Source organism: Squalius cephalus (genome assembly GCF_949319135.1).
Source record: "Squalius cephalus genome assembly, chromosome: 16".
Classification (NCBI taxonomy): Eukaryota; Metazoa; Chordata; class Actinopteri; order Cypriniformes; family Leuciscidae; genus Squalius; species Squalius cephalus.
This window is the reverse complement of record NC_137137.1, coordinates 9,416,859-9,432,738: the sequence shown is the minus strand read 5'-3', so window position 1 is coordinate 9,432,738 and position 15,880 is coordinate 9,416,859. Positions and strand designations below refer to the sequence as shown.

Below are 15,880 nucleotides of genomic sequence, written 5' to 3'. Positions count from 1 at the left end.
TTTGATAAGAGGCGCTACAAATAATATTTTGGGAAAAACCTGGCAACCCTGGCTTGAACTACGGGTAATTCATAGGGTCGAAAAGAGCCTACTGTAACCTCACTATTTTTTTTAAACTGTTAATGCGTTATTGTCGCAATGACTTTCAGTCTGACATGTTTTCCGGCCCTCTTTTGATGGACAGGATATAACTGGCCCTAATCATCAGCAATTTTTAAACAATTGGTTGACGGCTGATAGTGAAAATTATTGCTTTTATTGGCAGATACTGATTATTGGTCAATACATCACGAAAATTTCAGTAGTCCATACCAATACCAGTAAAATTTAGCAGCTCTCAATACCACTTTTGGTACCAGAGCAAAAACTGTTGAAATAAGTGAATAAGTAAGTACCGTCTCGTCCGTTGGTTATCACTACCAATCAAGTTTCTGTTTCAAACGTGCATTTAAATATGGTTGTCAATCCAGAAACTTTGCTGTGTAGTTAGCAGCATGAAAAACTAAACTTGTATTCAAAATTGTGAATGGGTGATAAACAGAATTAAATCCATTTAAATCCACTAAGACTGTCAATCTCTAAAGTGCAACCTCACTGAATTCTGCACTCTTGCGAGACAGTAAAAAAAGCTGTCTTAATTGTACAATGAATCTCTTATTTACATTGTGTTTACACTGTGCAACTCACATTGAACAAAACAAAACCTTTCAGCGTTTTCAGTGGTTAAGAAGATTCTGACTAACTTACTGATTAGGACCTTTGATAGGTCATTGCACTCGTGCACTCAGCAGATATGATTGTGATTGGCTACAATACTCAACACTTGTAAAAACACGCTGTAAACAGAAACCTCTGACACTCAGAGTGCGCTCAAACAAACACGAACGAGAGTGTTTGAAAGCAGTGTCTTTCAGCACGTACCGAATATACCCAGTACTCCATACTACCAGTACTGCAGAAATGCTGGCACCATCAACTTTTTTTTTTTCTAACTAGTACTGGTACGTTTCACAACCCTAAAACTACTTGTGGTGTTTTGCTCTGTTCAAAAACTACTGAGGTAACTATATGGAAAGCATTGTAGAGCATCATTCAGGTGAAGCTTACTTCAAAAGTTAGGGCTAATCAATATAATATATGATTACATTTTAAAATAGTACATATAAAATATAAAATATGCTAATAAATCATGTATAATAAATGTTTAACCAATCAAAAGCCGCTATTCGTGAGGCAAATTATCCTTCTGGGTTGGCCTGCAAATGGACATTATCATGACTGAAGAGTGACTCTATAACAAAATCTGGTTAACGTGCAAATGCTGCAACAACTCCCAGGCGCAGGATACCATGACACGACTCAGGAATGATGACCAGTAAGCCCAGAATAACTTATGCATCATTTCCATTTCAAACAAAATTTTACCTTCATTTCAGCAAGCCTGTTCAGCTCTGGTCGGTGCATGGGGATAAATAAGGAGAATCTCTAGCAGTGAGAGGAACAAAGGTTAGATTGGTTTCAATCAAAGCCTTGCTTTTCATTTTTGAAATGAAAAGAACAAAGGACCGAAACAGTGGAGGGACTCTGCAGCTCATTAGACCACGGCTTAATCAGTTTTCTAAAAAGCTTTGAAAGCGCAGCGGAGTATCTTAGCTGCCAATGCCCTTCCTTTTTCCTGCCCAACATTGATTCATTATTTTCTCTTTTCGGGCAGATCTCAGAACCCCAATCTTGCGACAAGCCCAAACGCACGCATAAAGCCTCACAGTTCCTTCAGAGAGACCTTCAGCTTGTGATAACCACACTGAAAATCTAAATACAGTTTAAAGATCCTTAAAGCACAAAGAAGTGGATGGCGACCTCACAGAATCAATAGCGTTGTTATGGTGTGGCCATGGAAACAGACTCGCTCTCAGACTGTAGTTCATCCGCCTCTGTTTGTTTCAGAATAGCTTTAATTCTATTTGGGATTAAATGATTGGTCTGTAAGTTAATTCAATTGATAAATAATTTAGAAGAGATGTAATTTAGTGTTTCCCCTGCTCAAATCCAACTTGCCGCTCATTAATGAGCAAATTACACATGCGAAGAGAAAGGGAAAATGAAGGAAAAGTAATTTGCATAATTACTGCTAATAAACACGTTGCACACTGCAGATGTGTGAAATGATCAGACCATGCTATCGCATCTGCAAATCAAAGAAACACGTGTCAAAAGCAATTTCCATCAGATGTGACATTCATAAATACAAGTCCCTTCTTTCCATCCTTTGGAAATTATCTATCTATCTATCTGTCTATCTATCTATCTATCCAAGTTTTTTTTTCTGCTTTTTTACATTAAAATTTGAATTGCAGGAAGGTAATTTAAATTTAAAAGGCATTCTCAATCAAGTCTGAATAACAGACCAACCTGCTCAAGAAAAAGCGAAATAGTAGTTTCTTGTAAAACATACTCTTAATAAATTTTGAAAAATCATTATTTACAGTATAATTAACATGGCATGTTGGTGAAAAACAGACCGAAACAAAATAGAATTGCTGCAAAACAAAAAGTTGTGCGTCTGCGTGTCTACAAGGAACAACATTTAAAAAAATAACAGACTGACAGATATTCAAACAAATAGCGAAATATCATGTATTATTAGCTAAAAGCATTTTATTGAACAAAACCATTTTTGCAGTAAATATTCATACTACTCACCGAAAAAAGAAAAAAGTCTTATGGATTATTCATAATAGCAGATACATCGCTCACAGCAGGCAATTTGAAATCCGTCACTAATTGTTTAGATTTTTTTTCTGAAGCCTGTGGATTTGTTACACAGCTGGTGCTTTGCATCTGTGCTTTACAAGGTGCTTCTTTTCATGTACAAATATCCACTTATACTGTTTATAGTGTGTGCGTGCATGCGTGTGTGTAATATTATCTGGAAAAAAATACTCTAAGTCTAAGTACTCTAAATTTTGATGTCAGTCAAATTGAATTTGAGATGATAAAAATCCCAAAAATAGTTTACTTTATTAATATTTAATTTGATTACTTTTTAAAAGTTTACTTTATTCATTTTTATTTTCACTCGATATTTTTCTTTTCATTTCTCCAGACTCATTAGCACCCCCTTGCATCCCAGTGCAAATTTCACTAAACCACAGAAATCCTTGAAAATTCGCACCTCTTAATTCATTCCCTTTAATGCACTGCGGCTAAAAATGACTAAAGCTAGTTTACCTCACTAACCAACTAGTCAGCTGATGAATGACTATTCAACCCTGTCCCTGACCCATCGCTAACATGCACATAAGTGTGTGCGTATAGAACAAAAAAGCAGCTGTGTGCACAGACTTGTACTTGAATCAAACAGCCTGCCAGAACAAATCTGAAGTGCCTGTCTATGTAGCTATGCATCAGTTCACGCCATCTCTCATCTGTACAAAAGTATTCAGCTTGTCGTTAACATGACCTCCTGTTGTCTCTGGCTGGTAGTCACATCATTCCATCCCCAGAGAAAACAATCGCTTTGATCAAGTTATTGCCTTCTGTGAGTAGAAGCTCAAGCCTCCCACGCATCACTGTACTGCAGGGTGGCTGGCGAAGAGCACTGCAACAATGTTGTGAGCTTGCCTCTTTTTTTTTCTAATACCTCTGTGTTGCATGTACGCCTGCTATCTGCTCGCTGCTGGTTGACTCGGGCACCTCGGCTGAAGCCCATCTCTTCCCACCCACACCTTTTTTCCTGCCTCTTAAGCACTTTTCAGACTTTCCTCCAGCACTATGCACGCTCAAGCCCTCATACATATGGAATCAACGTTCTGGGCGCTGCTGTGGTGAAAGCTAACAGTGATTTCAGCAAAGCTTCTTCTGGTGAAATGAGATGCAGGATGAGAAATGGAACATACGGCAGGATAGAAAAATCTGCGTGTGAGGCACTGCAGTGGTCGGTATGGGAGCTAAAGCTGTGGGAGGGTATTATGGGTGAGCTGCTGGGTTGATTGTGGATCTGTTATGGGAAAAGAAGGAGTTATAGGACTGGGAGAAGATCACCTCCCCCTCTCAACCATGCCGGGAGTGGAGGAAAGACGTCACAGAGTCTGATTTGGGTTCTTTCAAAGTACATTAAAAGCAAGACACTTCACTCAGTCATCTTGACTATGGCAATTTCTCTCAGTATTTTCTCTATAGTGGTCCTTGTTTCTGGTTCTCTCTGTTCTGCATGCACTCTTTCTATCTTATCCGCTCAACTTGCTTACATCACACGCATTCTTCATTTCAAGGCCACTGGAATTCTCTCTAACCTTTTTTTCTAACTTATTACTAAGGTAACTCACGGAGCTGGAGAGCAGGAAAGAAAGGGAGGTGATGGAATCGTGACTGTGTGTACTTCTGTGTGTTTGTTTTTTGAGCGTTCCTGTGTGAGCGAGAGCATGACTATGCCGGAGTGTGAGGGGGAGAGGGAGCGAGCGAGAAAACGAGTGCACAGCGTGCATGCAGTGGTGCTGATGATCTGTATCGTACATTTGTAAAAAAATATCTCTAGTTTGCTTCAGTGCTAGTGAGAGGAAATATAACAAGGGAATTTGATTTGAGGACTGTTGTAAACGTTTCATGATCGCTCATCTTTTCAAACACGTACCATGGCTGTGCGAAGTGCTTCTTTTTATCACAGTGGGCATCCAGGCATATACAATGTAAACCATCTCCAGTCCAAATTACTTTGAATGAAAGATTCAAAAGCCCACTGCGAGCTATATTACTCTGACCATATCTGCCCTAACGAAATGTAGAAAAAGAACAACATTCGAGGCGCACAACCTTCTCCGCCATGATTCATAAGAAACATTAATTGCCACCTAAGTCTATAAGGATTACCAGCATTTGCTAATAAGCGGTAAATTATTATTTCATTCTATCACCTGAACATCCTCTGTTGCAAACAAGACACATGTGGGTATGCCAGACTTAACATGTTTACAAAATAGCAAAAAAGCTACAGAATGAAAATAAAAAGCTTTGTAATTGCTCATTGAAGGTTTGAGTGTCAGCTTACATGGTGTCAACGTTTTGCTGGAAATCAAAGTTGTGTGCCAAATGAGGTAGCAAACAGGAAACAGAATTGCAAATGGAATTTGATTGTATTTAAGTAGAATTGAATGAATTTAAATTCAATGAAATTCATATGGTTATATTTTTTTACTACAAAAGCCAAGTTGATCAAGACTGGATGGATGGATGGATGGATGGATGGATGGATGGCCAACCATATTAAAAATATTTTGATTGAAGTAAGGGGAAAAAATTAAGAAACACCTTGAATATTTCCTAAAAAAAATTCCTTTCACACTTAACGACATGGAAAAAAAGGAAAATTATTTAAAATTCACCTTATGACCACTTAAATGGAATATTGTGATAAAAGTAACAAACTTCAATCATTAAAAATTGTGTTTAATATCCAATATATTAAGACATAATGTGGACGTGAAAATGTACTTGATAAAAGAAATAACCCAAGTCAGAGAGATTTCTATCTGAGGCCATCCAAGAGATCACCTATCAAATGGCGAAACCTCGGGCTCCATTTCAATTGATTGATGGAACCATTTTCCTGTGCAGGGGCGAAATAATGGTGTTAAAAAAGGCATCTGAATCCAACAGCTGTTGAGCAAAGTGATCTCGTATTCTACCATTTACACAAAACAGCTCCCACACCTCTCAAATGTGGGCCAATTAAATCGCATCTAAAACACAGCAGGGATTTTTCCTCTTGTAGATGGGTAACATTTACAAAGGGATATCTGAGAGCAAAAATACAGATACATCAATAATGTCTAGCTGTCTTAGTTGACAAAAGAGAAGCACTGTCTGCACAACAAGCACTACCTAATTGCAAATGACAAGGGAATATTTCTCATTATTGTCAACACCATGTACCTTTGACTTTGGATTCTGAGTATGCATGTTATCACTACAAACTATGTATGCTGAAAAATTACATATGCTTGAATTATGAGGACAAATGCACAGCCTTAAAACAGCTTTAATGAGCATAGACGCTGACACCTTGATTACACCCCTGCGGTTCTGAATGATGATATTCTCTGGAAAGCGTCTCTAATCAAACAAGCTGATAGACTTTGGCTGAGCGCACCAATTCAGAGGCTTTCTAGAACGGCCAGAACGTTTCTCTGAAAAGAAATACTCGAGGTTAGAGATCAATACAAAGGATTGCAAAATCAGTGAGAATGTACGCTATGTGTGATTTCATTTTAATTAAAGTCACCTTGAACTCAAATTAAACTAATCTTTTTTGAATATTGTAGTGTCTATTAAAAGCCCTTGTAATTTTAAATCAAAATCTCCTTCTTGCAAAAAAAAATTTGTTCTCTTCTCTTCTCTGATGATGTGTTTACTGGCGCAAGGGAGGGACAGCCTGTCACTCAACAAGTTACATCACAGAAATAGCAAACCACAACCATCCAATCAATTCCCGATGTACAAAATCAAGTCCCGGCCTATATTTTTTTCTCATTCGAGAAGCCATTTCACTCAGATATACGTCAAAATAGGTAAGAAATGTTGATCGCTACTTCCGTTTCATGCCGACTTTAAAGTCAGCATGAAATAAATGCATGTTAAAGATCTTAAAAGTAAACAATTCATCTTTACATACCTTTTTTTTTTTTTAAATGCTTTGCACTCATAATGTTTAATCAAAATGTGATAACTGGATCTTCCGGTGAAAACGACAAAGTCGGCTTAAACCCCGTTCCTGCAATCTCACGTTCATCTGCCTCCATTTTTAAATGCAATGGCCACATTGAAGAAAAAAAAAGATAAAACTGATTTCTTTTCCAATAATCCGTTACACAACAGGGAAGAAAATATCTGTCACTACTTCGGTTTCATCGCAACTTGTGACAAGGCCTTTTATGGCATTCTTTACATATGAAAATGGCACTGATAACTGTTTCCGCTTGGCACATCTCTCTGGTGTTGGATCAGAAATGGTTAAAAGGCTAAAGAACGCTACTGAAACTCTGTTAAATGCATTTCAAAAGTGGCTTGTGACAGTAATCCGGAAAGCGAGGGGGCAGCAGGAAAGGAAGTGTGAAATTAAGATTGAAGAAAGCAATGCAAAAATCCTTCCTGGAGCCCAGTAGTAATCTGACATATTCAACAACAATAACAACAAAAAACAATTATTTCCATCATTTTCACTGGCAAGAAATTGGAAGATTAGGATATTTGAGGATGAATTGCAATATGTAATTCTTCTTCCCTCAGTGTTCGCCTTAAGAGAGAAAGCTTAAAAGCGCGTTTATGCAGTTATGATTTATTCAATAGTGGCCGAGAGCATCTGCCAGGTGTTATGGAAAGATCAGTAATATCAAAAGAGAACATGCACATTAATATTTGTTTGTTCGCGCACCATAAAGCGTGCCGGCGGGCTGAAAACGGCAGTCACCACTCAAAGTGACGCAGAAACCAGCAGGTGACAAGTACGAAGCATATGGAAATGATTTCGAAAGACACAACAAACAGAACAAAACTTCTCACACATTTCAATTGTTTGACAAGAGACTACAACATACGTATAAGCACACCTTTTGCAACTCTAACGTCTGACAGCATCCTATAATAAGGCCAAGCCACAAATAAAAATACAAGGACACCCCAAAAAAAAAAAATTCCCACATTGACACCAGGCAAGGTCCTACCAAGTGTGTGCCACGGTGAACCGCCTCTGTTTGTGGCTGTTGTTGTTGATAAGCATCCGTCGGAGGAGGCGCGGGGAGTTCCGCGGCGACAGCCGGGGTGAAATGGAGGAGGGCGGGCGGCGGTGCCCCCGGGGTCGCTCCTGCTGCAGGAGGTTCTCCCTCAGGATCTTCACCAGGTCCTCATTCAGCCCGACGTGCTTGGGCATGGGCGGCACTGCCAGCGTGTCCTGGTGGCCCACGGCCGCTTGCTGGGCCATCCTCACGCTTCGCCCTTCCTTCTCCCGCTGCTGGGGGCAAAAACAAAAAAATGTCCACTAATCCGGCGGAAAACTCCCCAGGGCAGGGGAGAGCAAGAGTGAGCGAACGAACTCTGGGCGTCTCTGCGGACCCCGCACGGGTTGCTCGCCGTACAAACGAGTGACTAGAATTAATCTGCGAAAAAACGGGAGAGCAGAAGATTGCGTGCTCCTGTCAGGACAACTGCCGAGCTGTGATGGTGTGCTTTTGAGAGAGAAGAGGAGCGAGAGAGAGAGAGAGAGAGAGAGAGAGAGAGAGGGGATGGGAGGGAGGGAGGGAGGAGAGATGGAGCGAGCTGTCGATCTGCAGCGCTTCACTAACTGCTGACTGCAAGCCACCACTTCGCTAAAGAGCCATTCAAATTATGTGTGTGTGTGTGTGTGTAGGGCATGGAGCAAGTGGCCACTGCTTCCAAGAAGCAACTTTTCTCTTTTTTCCTCTCTCCCTATTTGTCTGTGTAAATCCCACAAATTTATGACAAGGATGTGTGCATTAATGCATGTGCGTGTCCAAAGGAAATAGTGTGTGTATTTGCTCATCCTTTGATCACTGAGCAGCTGTTCTAAATATGATTTTATTATGTAGACTTTGTGCTGCCAAACATTTCACAAGAAGAAAAGCCTCACAAGGTAAGGATACACAAAGATTAATGAATCCTGACAGGAGCCAGCTATAAATACTGCTTATGATCATCACACCATGATTATTTTAATAACACTTAGCTGTAGGAAAGAAAAAAAAGTCTCTGTAATATTTCAATCATTTCTCCTGGAAAACAATGAAATGGAGAGTAAACTGAGACTTTTGCTGAAAGTGACAGCTAACCCACCAAAAAAAAAAATCTGCCTTTATTTTGTTCCAATACTGTATTACTTTTTCTTCTGTTGAACATAAAAGAAGATATTCTGGGCAATGTCTCAGTAGTCATTTTCTCCATAGAAATGGAAGTCAAAGGGCTCCAATGTTTATTGGTTCCCAACTTTCTTTTTGTTTTCTGCAGAAGTCATACAGGTTTGGTTGAATGAAAGAGGTTTACTGAAAGAATTCAAATTTTGGGGTTTTAATTTTCCTTTTAATTTTCCTCAGATCTTCAGAGATCTCAAACTGTAGTCCGATTTTAAGTCTGTATTCAAAAGTCATTATTGTAAATACTTCTTCCAATACCAAATATACTATCAACACAAATTTAATTTGTTTATAGTTTGATTTCTGTTTTGAGCATTTCTGTAACTCGAACTGTAGAGCAATGCTAAGGTGATGTTTGATCAACACGTTATCAACTCGAAAAAAAATGACACAGAAGGGGTACCCCTGTGCATTAAAAAGTGACGCCAAGGGGTCCTAACTAAAAGTTGGGAGTGAGAGTATGTTGGTTCAATGAATGAACTGATACAATGTAATGTAACTTTCAATGCAATGTAAAGTGTCTGCCAAAAAAAGTGTCTGCCAAATGCATAAATGAAATGAAAATCTCTCCTTAGGCGAGATCCCAACATCTGAGACAAAATTTATATTCAATCATAACTAGGATCTCCATGTCTCCTGTGCGAGAAAAGAGCAAGTATTAGCATCTCTGTAAGATCTCTTTACCATCTATTGCTTTGTATTAGTGTGCAAATGCTAGTAATATCCAAAAATCAAATTTATTTACAAATCCCATTTTTGTATGCCTACTTGCATTTTTTCCCAAACACAGAAACTCATTCAATAATCCCAAACATAATCATCATCATAATCAAATGCAACATTGTTTGTGACAATGAGGTCAACAGCACTTCTCTGCCTGTCCATTTCACTCACCTGAACTGGTGATACCATCATTAACCCCTATTTATTTCTAGTCATTTAACAGATGATGTTACCCAAAGCACTTCTAACAGGGACAATCCTCACTGTAGAAGCATCAGGTTACTGTAAGTGTTTTGCTTAAGGGCACAATGGTAATTCAATGGGTGATTCAAAGGCTTTCAGTTTGCAGCCTATAGATCTTTAATCACTACAGGACACCACCCCCTGCCGACTGCAACAGACTGTCATTGGTTTTAAAAAAACAAGCACCACATCACTAATAACTGATAACAAGTCTGTGCGGGACCCTCTGGGCTTTTTGAGAAGAGAAGCGTTCAACATGGTTTCATTAGTTCACATCTGTCTCTGTGCACACTGTCAGCTTGCCAGCTGTTATCAGAGAAATATTCACCTCTACTTTACTCAGTTTAAAGAATATTGTTTAAAGGCAAGAGACCATTTAATAACAAAAAAAATATATCTTAGACTTATAATATAATAAATAATCAACTTAGAAATTGTCCAAACTACTCTTTTCCATACAATAAAAGTGTTCCAAAAATGACAAAAATCACCATAAAATATTATAAAATAGTAGGCCTGCATCATTGGTTTGTATATCCAAACGTTCAGAAGTTTGGGATCAGTAAGACTTTTTAAATAAATTGGAATTTGTATTCAGCAAAGATACATTAAATTGATTGAAAGTTACAGTAAAGTCTTGTGTTACAAAAGATTTCCATTGTAAATAAATGCTGTTCTTTTGAACTTTATATTTTCCAGAGAATCCTGAAAAAAATATTTAAGGTTTCCACAAAAATATAAGCAGCACAACGGTTTTCAACATTGATAATAAGAAATGTTTCTTGAGCAGCAAATCAGTGTATTAGAATAAGTTTTGGATCATATGACACTAAAGACTGGAGTAATGATGCTGAAAATAAAGCTTTTCCATCACAGGAATAAACTGCCATTTAAAACATAAACATAGAAAACAGTAATTCTAAATAGAAATAATATTTCATAAAGGTATTCAAATATATCAAATAAATGCAGGTGAGCATAATAGACTTCTTTCAAAAACATCTTACAAATGAATGGCAGAGGGCGAGTAAAATATCACAAAAATGTGACTCACAAAACAAAAAACACATACACTGCAGTGCATACTGTATATTTCACATGTGTTCAGTTAACCCAATTCCAAAGAGATGTTCATAGGTCTTACTTATTGTGCAGTATAAAAAAAACTTGAAAGCCAACAGGAAACACTCAAAGCATTACAGCCAATCAAAGTCTAAAGTGAGTAAGCATGCACTTAAGTAAAGTCTTCATGAAATCATCTCCACGTAATGAGAGCATGACATCAGCGAGCACTTCAAACTGCCGCCCGGGCTGAGAACCGTGCTAAGAGTGACTAACCATGTCTGCACCACAGGAGGAACACCTTACCTGGAGGATCTGAGAATTATCACCCAAGAAGACAGACAAAAATAGCTAAATGGAAAGGAAGATTGGTGGCCGCACAAAACCTGCAATTTGGTTGAAATGTGAGTAGTTCATTGTCAAATAAGATGTGTTCATCCTTCTGGTTATGAAAGATGTGACTTCAGATCAGTAGATTTTGCAATATTAGTTGCGCTCCAATTAAATCTCTTGATATCATGTAATACCATAGAGCGCACGTCACACCTCTCCTCATAAACTTGCACTGGTTGTCAATTGCCGCTCGCATCAAATTTAAGGCACTGATGTTTGCTTACAGAACAACCACTGGCTCTGGACCCCTATACCTAAACTCACTACTTCAGACCTATGTGCCCTCCAGAAGCTTGCATTCGGCAAGTGAACGGCACCTTGTGGTGCCATCCCAAAGAGGCACAAAATCACCACACAAAAAAATGTCCAAGCTGGTGAAATGATCTTCCCAACTCAAACCGAGCTGCTGAGTCTTCAGCCATTTTCAGCATTTTTTCGCCAAAACTTGACCCTAATACTAACACTCACTATGCTATATATGTAGAAATGTATTTATTTTTTTCAAATTCTGAGCCTCTGGATTTCAGCTCATTACTTCAAGGACATAGGACATAAAATCTCACCAGCTCTGGTTCTGGGCTGTCAATCTCTCATCTAGTATATAGTCTCATCTGGTATATAGTATAGTATATAGTAATACAGAAAAGGAGCGTAAAACATAAGACAATCAAATACACCATCTAGCGAGATATTTGATCTCTGCTTGCTTTTCCTGGGTTAAAAAATGTCACTATACACTCAAGGGATATGATTTATCAAGGGATATAGAGATATTACGATTAACAACTGATTTGGTACCCCTCACCATCAGTATGCACATTCGGCATCAGTCAACCTCAAAGCGTGCATGTTCTTTGGGTTGTGTCATAGTAACTGGTAGAACACTGCATTGTGTGTTCACTTCCCCCTCCCCACTTCTCCCTGCATGACGTCTGTGTGTGTTTTTCCACTGTTACCCTTGGCAACATGGATGGAGAGAGACAAGTGTGTGTGTGTGGTAAGAATTGACTCAGAGCTAGAGATTTAACGGAGGAATGAAAGGAGACTAATCCGCAGAATGCAGCTCCAAACCCAGTGATGGTGATATGCATACATGAACGCCTCATACAAACACTCTCTAGGTGAACCACACAGAACTGGTCGGAAATATTTCCAATATTGGAAGGAAGGAAGGAAGGAAGGAAGGAAGGAAGGAAGGAAGGAAGGAAGGAAGGAAGGAAGGAAGGAAGGAAGGAAGGAAGGAAGGAAGGAAGGAAGATAAAATGAATAATACTACTAATAATAATATAGTAACAATAAAACTGTTATACTAATAATAATTATTATTATTATTATTATTTTAGTATTACTAAATAAAAGTACTATTTTTATTATAATAATTATTATTGTTATTAATATTTTGATGTTAATTTATTTTTTTAATATATATATACATTAAATTAATGATTTATCTTTTAATGGTATTTATTTACATTTTTATTCATAATTATAGCTATTTTATTGCTGTTCTTTCTCAGACTTGAATCTAATGAAATCACTATTGGGAATAATTTCAGAATTACATAATCATAAGTAATACTTCTGGATGCATTACGTAATAAGAATTTGGGAGGAAAATGAGCTTAATAGTTGCAAAAACACATTTAATTTCTTATTTTTGTGGTGAAACGTAACCTAAAAATGTAATCGTGATATTTATTCCTCTAGCCCCAACCATGCCAAGTTGAATACTCAGAAATATATTCCTGGCTCAAAATGCATATACAGTCAAGTATATATTGAACATCCATAAATGCAAAGTGTCTCTTTGTGTGCAGAGTTGATGATGCTGCACGACCTCTATGGCTATTTAGCAGTTCATTCGCACTGACTGACTAACTGCCTTCCAGCTGATATGGGAGAACTCGGTTCCAGAGCACCTTGTGTGAATAATAGCTGTGGCACCCTTCAAACACAACAGTATAAAAAGACCCTTTTTAAAGTCTGACATGCTGAGAGAACAGGTGTATAAAGGATGTCCTCAAACACTTTCAATCAAATGTGAAGAAGTGACATATCTTTTCACACACATTGTGATTTTATCATTATTGCAGCAAGGCTGTCATACCTTTGTGTTGTTAGCACTTTGAAAATCAAGATATAAAAAAGCATCAACTAAAATTAGATTGCACTGTTGTGCGTTGGCAGCCAAGTATTTTAATTGATAAATGGAGCAACTTTAGATTCTAAAATAAACTGTTTCTATTTTAGAAACAGCGAGAACAAAGTAACAGCGCATTTGTATATGGATGGACTAAAATAAAATGTCAGGAACGGTCAACAAAGGAACAGTTCCTCCAAAAATTCAAATTCTGTTACGTCATTAGAAGCCTAACAGATGTGGTGGTCACTTTACCGTGGCTGTTTCATATTTCTAAAAAATGACACATTTCATTTTTGGGTGAACTATTCCTTCTGAGCTGCAGGTCTCAGTGGTGTACACTGCACACACAGGAACAGCATTAGAAAGCTTGAGTTCCATGGACAGAACACTTACAGTGAAACATCTCCCTCTACTGGATAACTGGATTCAAACCATGATATCTTAAGGTTTACTGTTCTTCATTTTCCCTTTAGAGTCCCAGGTGATGGGAATCCACTCTACGTTGTGTTTATGTCACTGAATAAAGATAATTCAAACTTCTTTGTTGCCCAGCCATTTCTTTATTTTCTGCCTGCATAAATGAGAATAAATGTAAACAAACATTTTCAGTGGCATTCTCTGCATTTAATAGCACCATTCAATGGCTTGTTGAGCGAGCTATTTTATATACGAACGCACATTGAGTTAATCTGCTTACTATAATGCTAACATAACATAAACATAACACAAAATTAAGACAAATTACATTTAAATTCAGAAAAAGAATGATTTTGAGTGAAAATAATTTAGGGGCTCCCATCATGGGATCATTTTATGGATTTAGTTTTAACTAATTAATTTTGTTTTTAATTATTTTTAAATGTAAATTAATTAATTGTATGAATTAAGCAGCTTGTGAACATACTTTATCACTAGAAAATAACCTAAATACCTATAAAACAAAGTACAATACAATTAAGACATTTCTCTTTATATAGAACCTTTTAGGCATAACTGTATTTGCCATGGCATAGTTGAATAATAAGAGTTCTGTACATGGAACTGACATACCGTGAGCCTCAAACACCATTGTTTCCTCCTTCATATGTAAATCTTGTGTTTGCAAAAGACCACTGAAAAACGCAGTCGGGATCATTAATATTTACGCCCCCAAAATGTGCATATTCCAGCCCATGTTCTAGGCCAGGCAGTATTAACGTGGACCTGCACAGCCGAATCATAAGTTCTGCAGGTATTGTGAAAAAGCAAGCAAGGACAATAATGAAAATGGCAGATCATGGATATAAATGTTTCGGTTCCAGGCTGTGCTGGGGATGTGAGCACTTTTCATACCCTTCCCACAGAACAGAACTGTCAACAGGCATGGTTGATGTTTATCTACAACAGGATACCGCACCATTTTAATTCAAAATTGTTAGTTTGCTCTGCACATTTCACCACTGACAGTTTTTCTAACCTGGGACCATATCAAGCAGGCTTAAGCTTTCTCTCAGTGTTTGATACTGAAGAAGGATAACTTTAACCTTATCTAACTAGCAAGCTCCAAGTAACACTAAATAGTATGATGACCTATTTACATGGAGGTTAATATTATTTCCAGCCTGTGCTGTCATATAAATACAAGCAATCTACAAAATACAACTGTAGATACATTTGTCAATCCCTTTTGTCGGGTAGTATTATAATTTAGCCTATATTTCATTAACAACACATAACTCAGGAACAAACTAGGTTAGTTTGGTTGCTTACAGATAGCTCACTCGCTGCTTCTAGTTCTAGCTAACATGACTTTCTCCAAGTTGAAACGATTGTCATTTGACAATGCATCTAGTCAATTTGTTAAAATATTTTTCTGTTTGAGAACTTAAGTATGATTATCTTTCAAGTTTGTTTTTTGGAGTACATCACAGCTCCTGTGTACAAATCTGTGAAACAGCCAATCGGAGCAGAGCTCACATTATTATTCATGACCCTTCCAAATAAGGTAATAACAGCCCATTTCATTCTAGGGACAAATCCTAGGGTTGTAAATAGACATGTAAAACCGTATCTGGAGAATTTTTGCCCTTACCTAAGCCACATACCTTCTATGTAGATATCAGAGAACAATTTAAAATATTGTATCAATGCATTCTATGGCACCTTTAATATAAATTATAATTTAGTTATAATAATAATAATAATTTAATTATTATTATTATTGAATACATTTTGGCATGAATAAATTACGATAGGACTATATTCTTATTCTTATCAAAGTTTGCTTTGAAACTATACAGGCTGTAATACTTGACAGAGCTATAACTTATTTTTAACTTTTATATATTGTATATTGCAATTAGACTTCTTCCTCAACTATAATTTAACCCTAACACAGCAAAATATCCACAACAGT

The 15,880-nt window shown here is 37.5% G+C and overlaps 1 protein-coding gene across 3 annotated transcripts in view; it reads right to left on the bottom strand.

The window, feature by feature from the left end:
* Positions 1–15,880, bottom strand: part of pde4d (phosphodiesterase 4D, cAMP-specific) — a 150,923-nt gene that overhangs the window by 89,676 nt on the left and 45,367 nt on the right. The window contains exon 1 of one of the 3 annotated variants that reach the window (XM_079897289.1): positions 7,719–8,193. The exons of the other annotated variants lie outside the window; for them this stretch is intronic. Coding sequence (XP_079753415.1) covers positions 7,719–7,975 — 257 coding nt within the window. The 5' untranslated portion in view covers positions 7,976–8,193. Of the gene's footprint in view, positions 1–7,718; positions 8,194–15,880 lie in introns of those variants that run through there. 3 annotated transcript variants of the gene reach the window in all.